The following is a 16637-nucleotide window of genomic DNA, read 5'->3' on the forward strand; positions in this document are numbered from 1 at the left end:
GGACCTAAAGGAATCTGAGGCTCATATAGAGACCATAAAGATTCCACTAAATCTCCTTCTGCCATTCATGAGCTCTGAAGACTATTCTTCCTCAGAAGAGGATGAAGATATGACTGGAGAGCAAGTTGCTCAATATCTAGGAGCCATCATGAAGCTGAATGCCAAGTTGTTTGGTAATGAGACTTAGAAAGGTGAATCTCCCTTGCTTATTAGTGAACTAGATAAATGGGTTTAGAAAATCTTACCTCAAAAGAGACAAGATCCTAACAAATTCTCAATACCCTGTACCATAGGCACCATGACCTTTAACAAGGCTCTGTGTGACCTGGGGTCAGGCATAAATCTTATGCCACTCTCTGTAATGGAGAAATTAGGGATCATTGAGGTACAGCCTGCCTTATTCTCATTACAATTGGCAGACAAGTCAGTAAGACAAGCTTATGGATTAGTAGAGGACATGTTAGTAAAGGTTGCAGGCCTTTACATCCCTGCTGATTTCATAATCTTAGACACTAGGAAGGAAGAGGATGAATGCATCATCCTTGGAAGACCTTTCCTAGCCACAGCAAGTGCTGTAATAGATGTTAACAGAGGAGAATTAGTCCTTCAATTGAATGGGGACTACCTTGTGTTTAAGGCACACGGCCATCCCTTTGTAACAAAAGAGAGTAAGCATGCAGAGCTTCTCTCAGTACAGAGTCAAAAAGAGCCCTCACAATCAAACTCTAAGTTTGGTGTTGAGAAGACCCCACATTCAAACTCTAAGTTTGGTGTTGGGAAACTTTCATCATGCTCTGAACTTCTCTAAGGCTCCATGAGAGCCCACTGTCAAGCTAGTGACATTAAAGGAGCGCTTGTTGGGAGGCAACCCAATTTTTATTTATCTAATTTTATTTTATTGTTCTTTTATGTTTTATTAGGTACATCATCATGTGGAGTCACGAAAAAAATATTAAAATTAAAAACAGAATCAAAAATAGCGGAAAAAAATCACACCTTGGAGGAAGGACTTACTGGCGTTCAAACGCCAGTAAGGTGCATCTGGCTGGCGTTCAATGCCAGAACAGAGCATGGATTTGGCGCTGAACGCCAGAAACAAGCAACATCCTGGCGTTTGGACGCCAGGAATATGCCCTGAGGAAAGCTGGCGCTGAACGCCAGTAACAAGCATGGAACTGGCGTTCAACGCCAGAAACATGCTGCACATGGGCGTTGAACGCCCAGAACGTGCATCACTTCGGCGTTTAAATGCCAAAATGGTATGATAAGGCATTTTACATGCCTAATTGGTGCAAGGATGTAAATCCTTGACACCTCAGGATCTGTGGACCCCACAGGATCATCTCAGGATCTGTGGACCCCATAGGATCCCCACCTAACATATTCCCACCTTCCCTCCTAATAATCCTATAACACACTTTTCCAAAAACCCTTCACCAATCACCTCAATCTCTCTTCCCAATTACCCCTTCACCACTCACATCCATCCACTCTTCCCCAAAAACCCCACCTACCTTCAAAATTGAAATATCTTTCCCACCCAAATCCACCCTAAATGGCCGAACCTACCCTCTCTCCTTTCCTTATATAAACCCCTCCATTCTACTTCATTTTCACACAACACAACCCCCTCTTCTATACCTTGGCTGAATACACCTACCCCTCACTCTCCTCCATTTTTCTATTCTTCTTCTTCTTCTCTTCTTTCTTCTCTTGCTCGAGGGCGAGCAATATTTTAAGTTTGGTGTGGTAAAAGCATAAGCTTTTTGTTTTTTCATTACCATTAATGGCACCTAAGGCCGGAGAATCCTCTAGAAAAGGGAAAGGGAAGACAAAAGCTTCCACCTCCGAGTCATGGGAGATGGAAAGATTCATCTCCAAAGCCCATCAAGACCACTTCTATGATGTTGTGGCAAAGAAGAAGGTGATCCCTGAGGTCCCTTTCAAGCTCAAGAAAAATGAGTATCCGGAGATGCACACCCCTACACTAGAAGGGTCAACTTTAATCAAAGGTTGGACCAAGTCCTTATAGACATATGTGTGGAAGGAGCTCAATGGAAAAGAGACTCCAAAGGCAAGCCGGTTCAACTAAGAAGACTGGACCTCAAGCCTGTGGCTAGAGGATGGTTAGAGTTTATTCAACGCTCCATCATCCCCACTAGCAACCGATCTGAAGTTACTGTGGATCGGGCCATCATGATTCATAGTATCATGATTGGAGAGGAAGTATAAGTTCATGAAGTCATCTCCCATGAATTCTACAAAATACCCGATAAGTCCTCTACTTTAGCAAGGCTAGCTTTTCCTCATCTTATTTGCCATCTATGTTACTCAGCTGGAGTTATCATAGAAGGAGACATCCTCATTGAGGAGGACAAGCCCATCACTAAGAAAAGGATGGAGCAAACAAGAGAGCCCACTCATGGAACCCAAGAAACGCATGAGGAAGCTCATCACCAAGAAATCCTGGAGATGCCTCAAGGGATGCACTTTCCTCCCAACAACTATTGGGAACAACTCAACACTTTCTTAGAAGATTTGAGTTACAATGTGGAACAATTAAGGGTGGAACATCAAGAGCACTCCATCATTCTCCATGAAATAAGAGAAGATCAAAGAGCAATGAGGGAGGAGCAACAAAGGCAAAGAAGGGACATAGAAGAGCTTAAGGACATCATTGGTCCTTCAAGAAGAAGATGCCACTAAGGTGGATTCATTCCTTGTTCTTATTTTTTCTGCTTTTCGGTTTTTATGTTATATGTTCATCTATGTTTGGTGTCTCTACTTCATGATCATTAGTAGTTAGTAACTATGTCTTAAAGTTATGAATAATTCCATTAATCATTCACCTCTCTTAAATGAAAAATGTTTTAATTCAAAAGAACAAGAAGTACATGAATTTCGAGTTTATCCTTGAATTTAGTTTAATTATATTGATGTGGTGACAATACTTTTTGTTTTCTGAATGAATGATTGAACAATGCATATTTTTGATCTTGTTGTTTATGAATGTTAAAATTGTTGGCTCTTGAAAGAATGATGAACAAAGAGAAATGTTATTAACAATCTGAAAAATTATGAAATTGATTCTTGAAGCAAGAAAAAGCAGTGAATAACGAAAAAAAATAGAAAGAAAGAAAGAAAAAGCAAGCAGAAAAAGCCAATAGCCCTTAAAACCAAAAGGCAAGGGTAAAAAGGATCCAAGGCTTTGAGCATCAATGGAAGGAGGGCCCAAGGAAATAAAAATCCAGGCCTAAGCGGCTAAATCAAGCTGTCCCTAACCATGTGCTTGTGGCATGAAGGTCCAAGTGAAAAGCTTGAGACTGAGTGGTTAAAGTCATGATCCAAAGCAACAAGAGTGTGCTTAAGAGCTCTGGACACCTCTAAATGGGGACTCTAGCAAAGCCGAGTCACAATCTGAAAAGGTTCACCCAGTCATGTGTCTGTGGCATTTATGTATCCGGTGGTAATACTAGAAAACAAAATGCTTAGGGCCACGGCCAAAACTCATAAAAGTAGCTGTGTTCAAGAATCAACATACTTAACTAGGAGAATCAATAACACTATCCGAAATTCTAAGTTCCTATATAAGCCAATCATTCTAAACTTCAAAGGAAAAAGTGAGATGCCAAAACTGTTCAGAAGCAAAAAGCTACAAGTCCCGCTCATCTAATTAGAATTAATATTCATTGATATTTTGGAATTTATAGTATATTCTCTTCTTTTTATCCTAATTGATTTTCAGTTGCTTGGGGACAAGCAATAATTTAAGTTTGGTGTTGTGATGAGCGGATAATTTATACGCTTTTTGGCATTGTTTTTAGGTAGTTTTTAGTATGATCTAGTTACTTTTAGGGATGTTTTCATTAGTTTTTATGCTAAATTCACATTTCTGGACTTTACTATAAGTTTGTGTGTTTTTCTGTGATTTCAGGTATTTTCTGGCTGAAATTGAGGGACCTGAGCAAAACTTTGATAGGAGGCTGACAAAGGACTGCTGATGCTGTTGGAATCTGACCTTCCTGCACTCAAAATAGATTTTCTGGAGCTACAGAACTCCAAATGGCGCGACGTAAACTAGTGCTCAACGCCAGTTCCATGCTGCATTCTGGAGTCAAACGCCAGAAACACGTCACGAACCAGAGTTGAACGCCCAAAACATGTTACAACTTGGCGTTCAACTCCAAAAGAAGCCTCAGCTCGTGGATAGATCAAGCTCAGCCCAAACATACATCAAGTGGGCCCTGGAAGTGGATTTATACATCAATTACTTACTTCTGTAAACCCTACTAGCTAGTTTAGTATAAATAGAATAGTTTACTATTGTATTAGACATCTTTGGAGGATTAGTTCTTAAATCTTGGGGGCTGGCCATTCGGCCATGCCTGGACCTATCACTTATGTATTTTCAACGGTGGAGTTTCTACACACCATAGATTAAGGGTGTGGAGCTCTGTTGTACCTCAAGTTTTAATGCAATTACTATTATTTTCCTTCCAATTCAATTTATTCCTGTTCTAAGATATTCGTTACACTTCGACTTGATGAATGTGATGATCCGTGACACTCATCATCATTCTCACCTATGAACGCGCGTGATTGACAACCACTTCCGTTCTACCTTAGGCCGGGCGCATATCTCTTGGATTCCTTAATCAGAATCTTCGTGGTATAAGCTAGAATTGATGGCGGCATTCATGGGAATCCGGAAAGTCTAACCTTGTCTGTGGTATTCCGAGTAGGATTCTGGGATTGAATGACTGTGACAAGCTTCAAACTCCTGAAGGCTGGGCGTTAGTGACAGACGCAAAAGAATCACTGGATTCTACTCCAACCTAATTGAGAATCGACAGATGATTAGCCGTGCTGTGACAGAGCATTTGGACCTTTTTCACTGAGAGGATGGGATGTAGCCATTGACAACGGTAATACCCTACATACAGCTTGCCATGGAAAGGAGTAAGAAGGCTTGTATGAATGTAATAAGAAAGTAGAGATTTGGAAGGAACACAGCACCTCCATGCACCTATCTGAAATTCCCACCATTGGATTATATGAGTAACTTTATCTTTATTTCCAGTTTATTTTATTTATCTTTTAATTATCTAATCCAATCACATTTGAATCCGCTTGACTGAGATTTACAAGGTGACCATAGCTTACTTTATACCAACAATCTCTGTGGGATCGACCCTTACTCACGTAAGGTTTATTACTTGGACGACCCAGTACACTTGCTGGTTAGTTGTGCGGAGTTGTGACAAAGTGTGATTCACGTTTGAGAGCACCAAGCCTTTGGAGCCATTATTGATGATCACAATTTCGCCTACCACATGCGTAGTCGCAAATATCTTTTGACGAAGCCATCTGCAGCCGTTCGAGCTGCGAGGAGGAGGAGCAGGTCAACCAGCAGATCAATGAAGAGGAGGAGGAGTAACTTGAGGTGATGGCAGGTGGACGGTGAAGGGGTGGAGGGTTGGGTTCGGTGATAATGTAAAGGCAGAACGCAGGACAGTGGATGGTGGGGTGGGGTAATGTTTTGAAAAGTGAAAAAGTGAGAGTGAAAAAGTTGGGGAGGGGTGGGGTGGGTTTAGATAGTCTAGAGAGTTTTTGGTTATTTTTAAATGGTTAAATTATTCAGTTGATTTCTATACTTTTACTAAAATTACAAATTAGTCCTTACTGTCAAACACGTACAACTCACATGTTTAAAATAGCAAATATGCTGACGAATATTTTATTAAATTAAATGTTATTTGAATAGTGGGGACTAAATTACAAAATTTAATTTTGTTTAGAGACTTAATTACAAATTTTTAAAATGTCAAGACCAATTTATAATTTTAATGAAAATATAGAGACGAACTATGTAATTTAACCTTTCTTGATTATATGATTCTAAATGTACAATTCCAGAAGTACATAATATATATATATATATATATATATATATATATATATATATTATGTAAAGAACTTCATCAGCATCACATGGTAACTCTGTTACTCTGGGTTTGGTGATTATAGTTGTATCACCGAAATCAGCTATTGTTGATGCCAAATCAAAGCCGTGTGATTTTATCAGTCCCAAGTTGTAAGCCCTCACTTGGGTTTATTGCATCACACACAATGCATCAATGGTATTTTCTCACAGTAAAATTGAACTTCAGTTATTTTGCTCATTGTTAGTCTTTCTCGTTCTCCCAGTCTCCAATGACATGTTTTGTTCGTAGATGAACTGAGAAGTTAAAGCCACAAGAATAGAAAAAAGAACTGCAACCTTTCTCCAATCAGTGGAGGATGAAGCAGCAATAGCCTTGACTATTCCGATGCTCAACAAGCCAATGAAGAAAAGGTAAACATACCGCCTGGCTTTGCCACCAGCTTTTTCTCTGGTTAAATCTTTGATCTTTTGTGCTTCCGCCATGGCTTGTGCAACATCAACAGGGGCCTTCTTTCTGAGGTTCTTGAAGAACAAGCCTTCGTTTCTGTTGTCCTCCATTTGAACTTCAAACTCCTCGAGCTCGTTTTCACGGTTTGAAATCTCTTGTCTGTTAAGTTCTGTAGATTCTTCGAATTCTAGCATTTGGCGCTCTATGTTTGCTGTTATCTGATAACCACAAAAGAACAGTGTAAGCGGATAGTTACTAAAGTTCTTTTCTAATGGCATGGTTTATGTGGTTTAACTAAATATCATACTCTGGCATCAGCTTCATCTAATCCTTTGAGGGCCTCTTCTCCAATTTTCTCAAACTCAACTATGGCTTCTTTGCTAAATTGGGTCAAATATGCGGACCTCTCGTCCACATAATCCATCAGGCGGATCTTTTGAGCTTCAAGCATGGCAATTTGTGCTAGCAACTCTTGTTGGCGAGTATCACCAGGTTGGGAATCAGACTCGTTAGACTTGCAGCGGCCGAAGATGGAACTTCTTTTGTTTTGGAGGATCCCTGTGCAGTGGATATCATTCTTGCTATTGGTAGGACTCAAACAAGGATGAATGGCTTTGAGTGCAATCATCCTTTCGTTACCGTGAAGGTATGTATTCTTAACTCATAAGGTTGAAATAGAGAAATGGGGTGCAAAGTCTTTTGAACCTCTTGTTCTCTGTACATTATCCATTGAAATAATGATGGTGATGTTTTTGTACAATATAAAAAGGATAAGGATACTTTGTTTTATGCTCTAAGCCTCTAACACTATGTTTGGTTTGATGGAAAATGAAGGGAAAAAAATGGATGGAAAGAAAATGAATAGAAAATGATATTTTCTTTTGTTTGGTTATCAAAGAAAATAAAAAGGGAAGAAAATTTTTGTGTGGATCCCACTAAAAAAATTTTCTTTCCATCACAAGCAAGAAAACAAGAAGAAAAGTGCTATGATTTTGTATTTCTAATACTACCTTTAGTTATAATAAATAAAAATATTTATACTTTATTTTATAATAAGGGTATTAATGTAATTTTATACTATTATGATTTTCTTTCTTCTCACTTTTCTTTTCATCCAAACAAAAAAATTTTTTTTTTCTATTTTCTTTCCATTTATTTTCTATTCATCCAAACAACATATAAATAACTCAACTTTTCCTTTCATTTTTCTTCCTCTTATTTTCTTTCCTTTTATTTTCTTTCTTCCTATTTTCTTTGCAACATCTAACAAAGTGTAAATGCCTTTTAGTTTGGTACGATCTTGGGAAATTCTAATTTGGTCGAGGAAATTTCATTTTGGTTGTGCATGGGGATTCTAATTTCTAACCTAGTCCTAGATTATTATTTTTATTTTCTTTAATGTTTATATTTCTAGTATAATAAGTTAAAAATTTTTAAAAAAATGTTTGTGTTTCATTTTTTTTTTTTAAATACAATCAAGCACAAACTTGACCTATTCCTAGCGTTTTTTAGTTTTTAACTAATATCTGTTAACTGATAAACAAGTTAATCATTTAATGATCTTGCAGTAACATTTTTACCAAGATAACAAAGAAGCCGGCACCACTTTCATAGTTACGAAGTAACGGCACTTTGCTAAGTTATTGGTTTGACATGTCGGATATATTTTAGATATAATAGTTATTCGATATTTGTTTAACCTAAAAATATTATCATATGTTAGCGAATCTAATTTTACTTTTAAGATTTGTTCTTAAAATGAGTTTTGAAATAATATATATTATTATTTATTAAAATTTTTGTTTAAATATTTTATATAACTAAAAAATATTAAACATAATTAAAAGATTAATTTATATTTTAGTTATTGTTTTGAAAATCAAATTAGATTGACCGGTTCAATCAGTTAATCGAGAACCGAACACTTGGACGCTTCAATTAGGCTCAAAAACGGTTTGGCAAAAATCGGTCAAAAAATTAGTCGAACAGATAGTTAACCAGTGAACTGACAGAACCTATCAATTTTTTAGTGTTCTGTCGGTTTGAGAACCCCCTTTAAAACGGTGCCATTTTGGCCTTAAAAAAAAACCTAAATTTTCTACCCGAAGCCTAGCCCCCAATCCCACTCATCTCCTCTCCTTTCTCAAAAAATCAAAATTGAAACTTAAAAGAACAAACAAAAGAGGAAACGAAGAATCCTAGCGGACTAGTCCCCAGACCCGTAGCATGCCGCCGCCGCACCCACCGCCGCCGCACCCACCGCAACACTCGCACCCATCGTAACCCCCGCAGCCTCACAGCCATGCGGAACCCATAGCCACCGCATCTCGTCTCCTCTGCTCGAGCACGCTCTCTCTCTCTGTTTGTCAATGTTGCGCCGTCTCCTCTATCGTTGCCGTCACTTGTCTTCCTTATCATTGCCTCTAAACACTGTGATAGTAGTTAATTAGTTATGCTGTGTTGTTTGCTGAGTTAATTCATCTTCTCTGTGTCTGGTGTTTCCTTTCTCTGAATTATTTTATATTTTTTCTAATTTAGTTTTATTATGGAGTTTACTAAGGTAGCGTTTGTTTTGCAGTACTGGGACAGAGCCTGAGAGACTGAGACACAGTATCATGTTTGTTGACTCAGAGACTGGTACTAAAGTTTCTGTCTCTATCCCCAAAATTTCAGTATTTCAGTGCCTCCAAAATGTAGGGACACAGGGGACTGATATTTTTAGAAATAAAGACTGAAACTTTAATAACATTTTATACCTAAAATACTCTCATTTTAATTAATTAATTCCAATTTTATCCTTTGTGTAAATTAAATTAGAATTTTATTCTTATTTCAATTTTTGTCTCTCACATGGCACCAAACAGAATACTAAAACTTATTTCAGTCTCTGTCTCTTAGTCTCTGTCTCTCAGTCTCAGTCTTTCAATATCTGTCTCTCCACCAAACGCTACCTAGGTTTGCTTATTTAGTTATGCTATAGAGTTTCCTAATATTTCTATATCAGTATAATTTGTTAACATAAAATGAGACAAAAATATAGAAAAGCAGAAGCAAGAGCTAAGAAAGAATGATAGTCACTTGTATAGCTTCTTTGGAACTTATTGAATGAATGGTACTAATTTGGTATTATATTTTTTTAGGAGGCCAGGTAGAAGAAAAGAATGAAGAGTTGAATGTTAGCGGGGCTTCAAAGTCTGGGAAATGACATGTAAAACCTGTTGATCCTGATTCACATGGGGAAAAAGTTGTTGCAGGTTGAATTGTTTCCTTTATATCTATTAGAATTCTTATTTGGTTGTTTTAAAGTTGATTCATTATACAAAACACAGTTTGCTCTCTTGTTTCCATGTAAAAAATGAGTCAAACATAGGCACCATTCTGATAGTTGCCACCATGTATTTAGGTATTTTGGATTTTTACAGAAAATCCTAACTATTGGAAATCATGATGAATGAGTGAATAGACAAGGAGTACCAGGAGTGCAAATCTAGTTCTTTTGTTCATTAGCCTTTTTCTTTTGAGTACAAATATATCAAATTAATAAGTTAAAGAGTAAAGTATTTTTTTATCCCCAACGTTTATGATACGTCCTAAAGTTGTCTGTAACATTTAAATCATCATATTTAAGTCTCTAATATTTTAAAATTGGCTCAATATTGTCCTTCCGTTAGAGATCTATTAACAAAATCGACGACAGGACAAAATTGTGACGATTTTAAAAAGTTAGGGATTTAAATAGGACGAACACGTTGGGGACAAAAATGATACATAGAAATAAATTTTAATTTTATCCTTTAATAATATCAATTTTTTACGGTACATAGTTATTCAATTATTTTTTAATTACATCTAAGTAAATTACACTTAATTACATTGCTTTCATTTTAATAAATTTATTTTTTTGTAATTTTACACTTAAAGATTTTTATTCATCATAAAATATTTATAGAATGACTAGTACATAATTTTGTGGAAAAGAAAAAATAATTTCAATTTTTTTACGACAAATAATTACTTAATTTATTTTTTAATTTGCTCTTAAAAAAATAAATTCACTTAGAAAAAAATAATGTGATTAAGAATAAAATTAAAAAAAATAATTGAATAATTATCTACCATAAAAATTTGATATTATTGAAGAATAAAATTAAAAATAAAATTTAACTAAATTAAATATTAAAGAATTTCGATATATTAGAGACAAAAGGTACAATTTATACTTTATTATATATGTATCATTTTTTTCTTTTTCGCAAGTTTATGTACTAATTATTCTACAAATATTTTATGATGAGTAAAAATCTTTAAGAGTAAAATTATAAAAATATATATTTATTTAGAATAAAAGTAATATAATTAAGTGCAATTTACTTATATGTGATTAAAAAACAATGGTTATCAGTGGCTAAGTGATAAACCCCATTTGTAGGGTTTATCTTGTATTGATTTTTGGGGATTTTATCATCTTTTACCCACATTTATTCAATGAAATAGCATGGTTTTACAACTTCTCTCTTAATTGTGCTTAAGAGTGAAAAAATGCTATTTAGGTCTTAAAATAGCTAAATTTAATTTACATTGATTCCATTAGATGCCTTGAAATGTTTGTTAAGTGATTTCAGATTTAGGAGGCAAGGATTGGATCAAGGGAATGAAGGAAAAGCATGTAGAAATGGAGAACTCATGAAGAAATGAATGAATCGCAAAAGCTGTGATAAGCAACGGGAATTGTGTCGGAAGAGAATTTCTCAATGGAGTTGCGTTGCAAGTATAGCTCTACCAACAACAATCCTCGAGGATCAAATTTAGAAAGGAATTGGTTGTCACAAGTTCAACCCCAATAAAGTAACCGAAGTATTCAAACCTCGGGTCGTCTCACCAGGAATGGGCAAACATGTGCTTCAACATTGGTTAGAAATCCGGGGTTGTAAGTCATGAGCAACAAAGTAAACTAGGAATCTTAGCAAACAAGTAATCTAAGGTGCAAGGAACTAATTCAAATAACTAAGCAAGATGTGAGCAATTTCAAACTAAGAAGATAACATTCAATTAAACAATAACTATAACTAAACAATAACTATAACTAAGGCAAGGCAATAAAGATTTTTGGTTTCCAAATGAGAATGATAAAAACAACTCTTGGCTAGACATGGGAATTGGGGTCACTATCCTTGTCTAATAAGCATATCTTGACAATTATGAGGAGCCAAACTCATTAAATCTACTTCTATACTTGAAGTAAGTTAAATAGTTTGGTCAACATCTACCCATAAGGTCTAACCTCACTACTAATTAACCTTGTAGTAGGCTAGTGTCAATGGCTATCAAATTAACCACTAAGGGTTCCCAAATCATCAAATCTATTAGACCCAATGACTCAAGTTTACCCAATTTCCTTGGCCTAAGCCAAGAGTAAAAAGAACTACTCCATAATCAAGGTACACAATTCATCAAATACATGGTAAGCATTAACAAATGACATGTCCAAATTGCAATTGGATTGAAATTAACAAATACCCACTAACAAATATCAACTTACAATCACTCAAACAACATAATTAAGCATAGAAATGATCAATGTAACATCAAGAAGTTAAGATTCACAACATTCATGCAATGGGTATAAAGTGACAATTGACAAGAATCCATAAACTAACACAAGATCTAAGCAAAATTATACTAAGAAATTCAAATTAAACAATCAAAACTAGTAATTAACAAAATTTAATTCAGAGTTCAACAAGGGAAGATCAAATTAAAGCTAGATCTAGAGAAGAACAAGGGTTTCTCTCTCTAGAAGAACAAAGAACCAAAAAAAACTAGAAAATGTGTCTTAGTGTAAAATGATTTATCCCCCTTCTCCCTAGCATCCTTGGGTCTTTTTCCATGCAGAAATAGCTTGAAATTGGGCCTAATGAGCCTCAGAAATCGCCAGGCACGATTTCCTTTAATGAGGTCACGTGCAGCTTCCCGCGCATATGCGCCATGCGTGCGTGCGCGCCGATTGCTTTTGTGATCCACGCGTGTGCGCCAAGTGTGTGTGTGCGTTCGTTGGAATTCTCTGGCCTGCACTGATGCGTCCATCCTTGCGCGCTGCTTCCAGCTATCCTCATCCACGCGTGTGCGTGATGTGCGCGTGCACGTCGGTGCTGCAGTTCCCAAAATCTAAATCTTCATGTTCCTTCCTCTTGTGCATGCTTTCTTTCTCTCTTCTAGGCCATTCTTACCCTATTAATTCTGAAATCACTCATCAAATATGTCACAGCATCGAATGGCAATAAAGAGGATCAAAATCAAGCAATTCTAAGGAAAAATAAGCATGTTTTCTATCATGGAGCAATGTTAGGAAGTGAACACAAAACCATGCATTTCTTGTGAATAAGTGCGAGAAATATTGACAAAAATCCCCAAATTAAACACAAGATAAACCACAAAATTGGGGTTTATCAAGCTGTCAAGCCGACCTCTTCGTGCTTAATCGACCATAATTTGAGCTACAAAGGTCCAAATGATGCGGTTCCAGTTGCGTTGGAAAGCTAACATCCGAGGCTTCGAAATTATATAAGATTTGCCATAGTTGCATCGCGCATATGGGCGCGCACATGCACTGTACACATACGCACCGATGGTTGCACATGATCCACTTGATGTAACTCGTGGCCAGCGATTTTAGAAGCCTTGTGGGCCGAATCCAACTCATTTATGAGTCTTTTTAAGCTAAGGATTAAAGGGGAATCAACATACTTTTACACACTTAGTCATCATTAGTTTAGTTTAGATTAGTTTTAGAGGGAACGTTAATTTCTAGAGAGAGAAGCTCTCTCTTCTCTCTAGAATTAGGATTAGGTTAGATCTAGATTAGAATTCTTAGATTTTGGTTAATTTCATGTTTTGATTTACTTTTCCTTTTGTAATTCTTCTTCTTCTACATCTCTTCTCTCTAGTTTAGCATTTAGTTCTTGTAATTCTCTACTTTTGTGTTGATGCACTTTTGTTCTTCTATTTCTCTTTAGTGCAATTCATGTTTTCATGTTCCTTTATTGTTCATTTGATTTGTTGTTGTTTAATTCCTTGCAATTGAGTAGTGTGGATTTACTTTCCTTGCAATTTTACTATGCTTTCCTTTTATTCCTTCCAAGTGTTTGATAAAATGCTTGGTTGGATTTTAGAGTAGAATTTTATGTTCTTGGCTTAGGAAGGTAACTTAGGAACTCTTGAGTTACTAATGTCCAAGTAATTGATGATTGGGAGCCATTGACTCTAGTTCTCACCAATTGAATTGGTTGAGAGTTAGGACTTATGGACTTGGATTGATATAGCTCATTTGACTTTCCTTTACTAGTTACTAGTTAGAGGATGATTTAATGGGATTGATCCTTGCCAATTCTCATATTGTGTTTAGTGATTAGGATAGAGATCCTTGAGGACCAACCCTTGCCAAGACCTTTTTAGCCATTAGTTTACTTCCTTGCCATTTATCTTTCATGTTTCTTATCAAAACCCCAAAACATACTCCATAACCAATAACAAGACACTTTATTACAATTCCTAGGGAGAACGACCTGAGGTTTAAATACTTCGGTTTATAGATTTTAGGGGTTTGTACTTGTGACAAACAAATTTTTGTATGAAAGGATTATTGTTGGTTTAGAAACTATACTTGCAACGAGATTTCATTAGTGAAATTCTAAACCACACAAAAATCCAATCATCAAAATGGCGCCATTGCCAGGGAATTGCAATGGTGTTATGTTATTGGTTATTGTATATATGTGAATATTGTGAATAGCTTGATTTTTGGATTGCTTGTTAATTTTTGCTAGTTTTAGGACTTTGTTTCTTATTTTCTCTTTTCATCATGAATTCTCACTTTCGCTATGAGTGTGATTACAACTATGTTGTAGGAAGTGGAGATTACAATGAAGAGATATATCAAGGATGGGACAACCAAAGGTGGGAGGAGCCATATGCATATGACTAATCCTCTTGGCAATAACCTCCACCAACGCAACATGAACAAGAACCATTCCATGATGCATACCGATCCAATGGCTATGGTGAATCTCCTTGTGACTTTCAAGAACCACCACCATATGCCTATGAGCCATGTCCTCAATATAGCCCTCAACCATACTCACAAGCTCCTTTTCACCAACCACCGCCATATGACCCTAATCCATATCCATCATACCAACCACCTTTTGAGCCATATGAGCCATACATAGAACCACCACCATTTCAACCTCAATACTTCCAACAACCACCTTTAATGTATGAGAAATTTTAACCACAAGATGAATTCCACCTTCCACCACAACCTCACATGGAAGAATATTCATGTCTATTGATCCAATAGCCATATGATCCTAATCATGATATCCAAGCGGAACGTCTCAAGGAAGCATTGGATCAATTTCAAGCATCCATGGAGAATGTTGTGCAACAAGTGAAAAAAGTGAAGAATGTTGAACCACCACACCCTAATTATGATGAACCACCCTATTATTTTGAACCCTTCCTCCAAAACAATGAACCCTCCTATCCACTCCAACCTCCAATGGATGACATCTTTGATGTTCTTGTGCAAGGACAAGAGGAGATGACAAGGGATGTGCAATAATTCATGACCGCCTTGGACGAGGTGGTAAACCGGCTAGCATCTCAACTTTTGGACACTCAAAGAACTCCCACATGTGGAGAATCAAAAGAAGAGCATAGCATGAAGGAGAGATTGGAAACTCCGGTGGAAAATGAAAAATGCTACTTTGTGTTAGAATAATTGGAGGAACCTATGATTATTGAAGAAGAGGAAGAAGTGGTTGAAGACTTAGGAGATGCAGAACCTCCATGGGAACCTAAAGTTATAGAAAGTTCCTCCAAGAAGATTGAAGTTGATGTTAAGGAGGAATGTGCACAACCTCCAAGGAAAATTCCATACGAAGACTTGGATGGGATAAACCAAGAATTGAGTTTCCATGGAATTAAAGATCAAACATCAAATCCTAGTGGTGGTGAATCCTTTGAAATTGAAGAACCTTCTCCCGATGAAGAAGAGAGTGGTGTGGATGTAGATTTCTCTCAACCTCCCATTTATAATTTGAGTGATGGAGAAGAGTTAGATGAAATTGATGAACAAAGAATTGAATTCGAAAAATCTTGTGAAGAGGTGGAAGTCCTTAGAAAAAGAAGGATGGGAGTTGAATACGCTTTGTCAGGATCTTTGGAACCTTCTATGCCTAGGTTGTCATATATTCCTTTACTTGAGTGGGTGAAACTCATTACTATTAGCTTTATTATCCCACTTGAGTATGGTTTTCTTGAAATGGATGGTCAACTTAGGATGATTTGTGGGATAAAGCGTAAGCGAAGAATGTTTAGTTGTTGGCGTTGCAAATCAAGGCTCATTTTGGTTGATACTTCAAGGCTTAGATGCAAAGGTTGGGCTAGTGCTCACTTGAATAGGTCTAAAAGAAGAGTTTGGTATCACATTGAGAATTCATCTTGCTTACCACCCAGATGGATTAATGATGATCAACCTCAAGACAGGTGTGAAAATAAAGTGTGGGATCCCGGCTTACAAGAAGAGGATCAACTTTGGGAGCCCATGGTTTGTGAAGAACTCCACAAAGCTTGGAGATAGTGGCCTTGAATGATGGAGCTTATTGGAAGTCCAAGCATTGGTGAAAGTTCCAAGATGAGTACAAGCACAAGCCACCTTGATGAGGAGCTCCCCATAAGTCCAACTTAAGGACAATAAATAAAAGTGCTAGGTGGGAGACACCCCACAAAACTCTTTTCAGTCTCTTCTAAATTTTATTAATTAGTGATTTGAGTTACCATTGTAGGTAGTTTCATCTTCATATAGTTGTTTTAGTAATTGGTTGCTAGTTGCTTGTGGAGCAAACTTTCCTTGCTTATAGTTGAAAACCCTTCAAAAACCAAAAAGATGTTGGTAATTTTGGATTTTTGGTTATTTTTGAATTGTAGCTAGTGTTAGGGAGATTTTTAGCCATATTTAGTATTTCTGAAAAAAAAATCGAAAAAAAATTAAAAAAAAAGAGGGGGGAGCGCGCATACGCACACAGTGTGCGTATGCGTCGATGGCACTGCATGACTCCTGGTACATTTTCCAGAGAGTTGTGCTAATTCTGCACAAACATTAAGCTTCTGGCACAACCTAATGCACGCGTATGCGCACTGCGCGCATGCGCGCCGATGGCATAATCCGCAATGCGCGCGCCCGCG

The 16637-nt window shown here is 36.8% G+C and overlaps 1 protein-coding gene and 1 long non-coding RNA gene across 2 annotated transcripts; one reads left to right on the top strand and one right to left on the bottom strand.

Annotated features, from left to right (window-relative positions):
• Positions 1 to 6009: 6009 nt before the first annotated feature.
• Positions 6010 to 7123, bottom strand: LOC112796982 (uncharacterized). The gene is made up of 2 exons (XM_025839692.3): positions 6700 to 7123; positions 6010 to 6610 (listed from the first exon to the last, which is right to left on the bottom strand). The coding sequence occupies exons 1-2, from the start codon at positions 7018 to 7020 to the stop codon at positions 6167 to 6169; spliced, it is 765 nt and encodes a 254-aa protein (XP_025695477.1). The 5' UTR covers positions 7021 to 7123; the 3' UTR covers positions 6010 to 6166.
• LOC140184450 (uncharacterized) lies at positions 6711 to 9882 on the top strand. Its single transcript, XR_011881231.1, has 2 exons — positions 6711 to 7038; positions 9533 to 9882. It is a non-coding gene; the product is annotated as an uncharacterized lncRNA (long non-coding RNA).
• The last annotated feature ends 6755 nt before the right edge of the window (positions 9883 to 16637 follow it).

This window comes from Arachis hypogaea, chromosome 4, assembly GCF_003086295.3.
Source record: "Arachis hypogaea cultivar Tifrunner chromosome 4, arahy.Tifrunner.gnm2.J5K5, whole genome shotgun sequence".
In the NCBI taxonomy this organism is placed as follows: domain Eukaryota; kingdom Viridiplantae; phylum Streptophyta; class Magnoliopsida; order Fabales; family Fabaceae; genus Arachis; species Arachis hypogaea.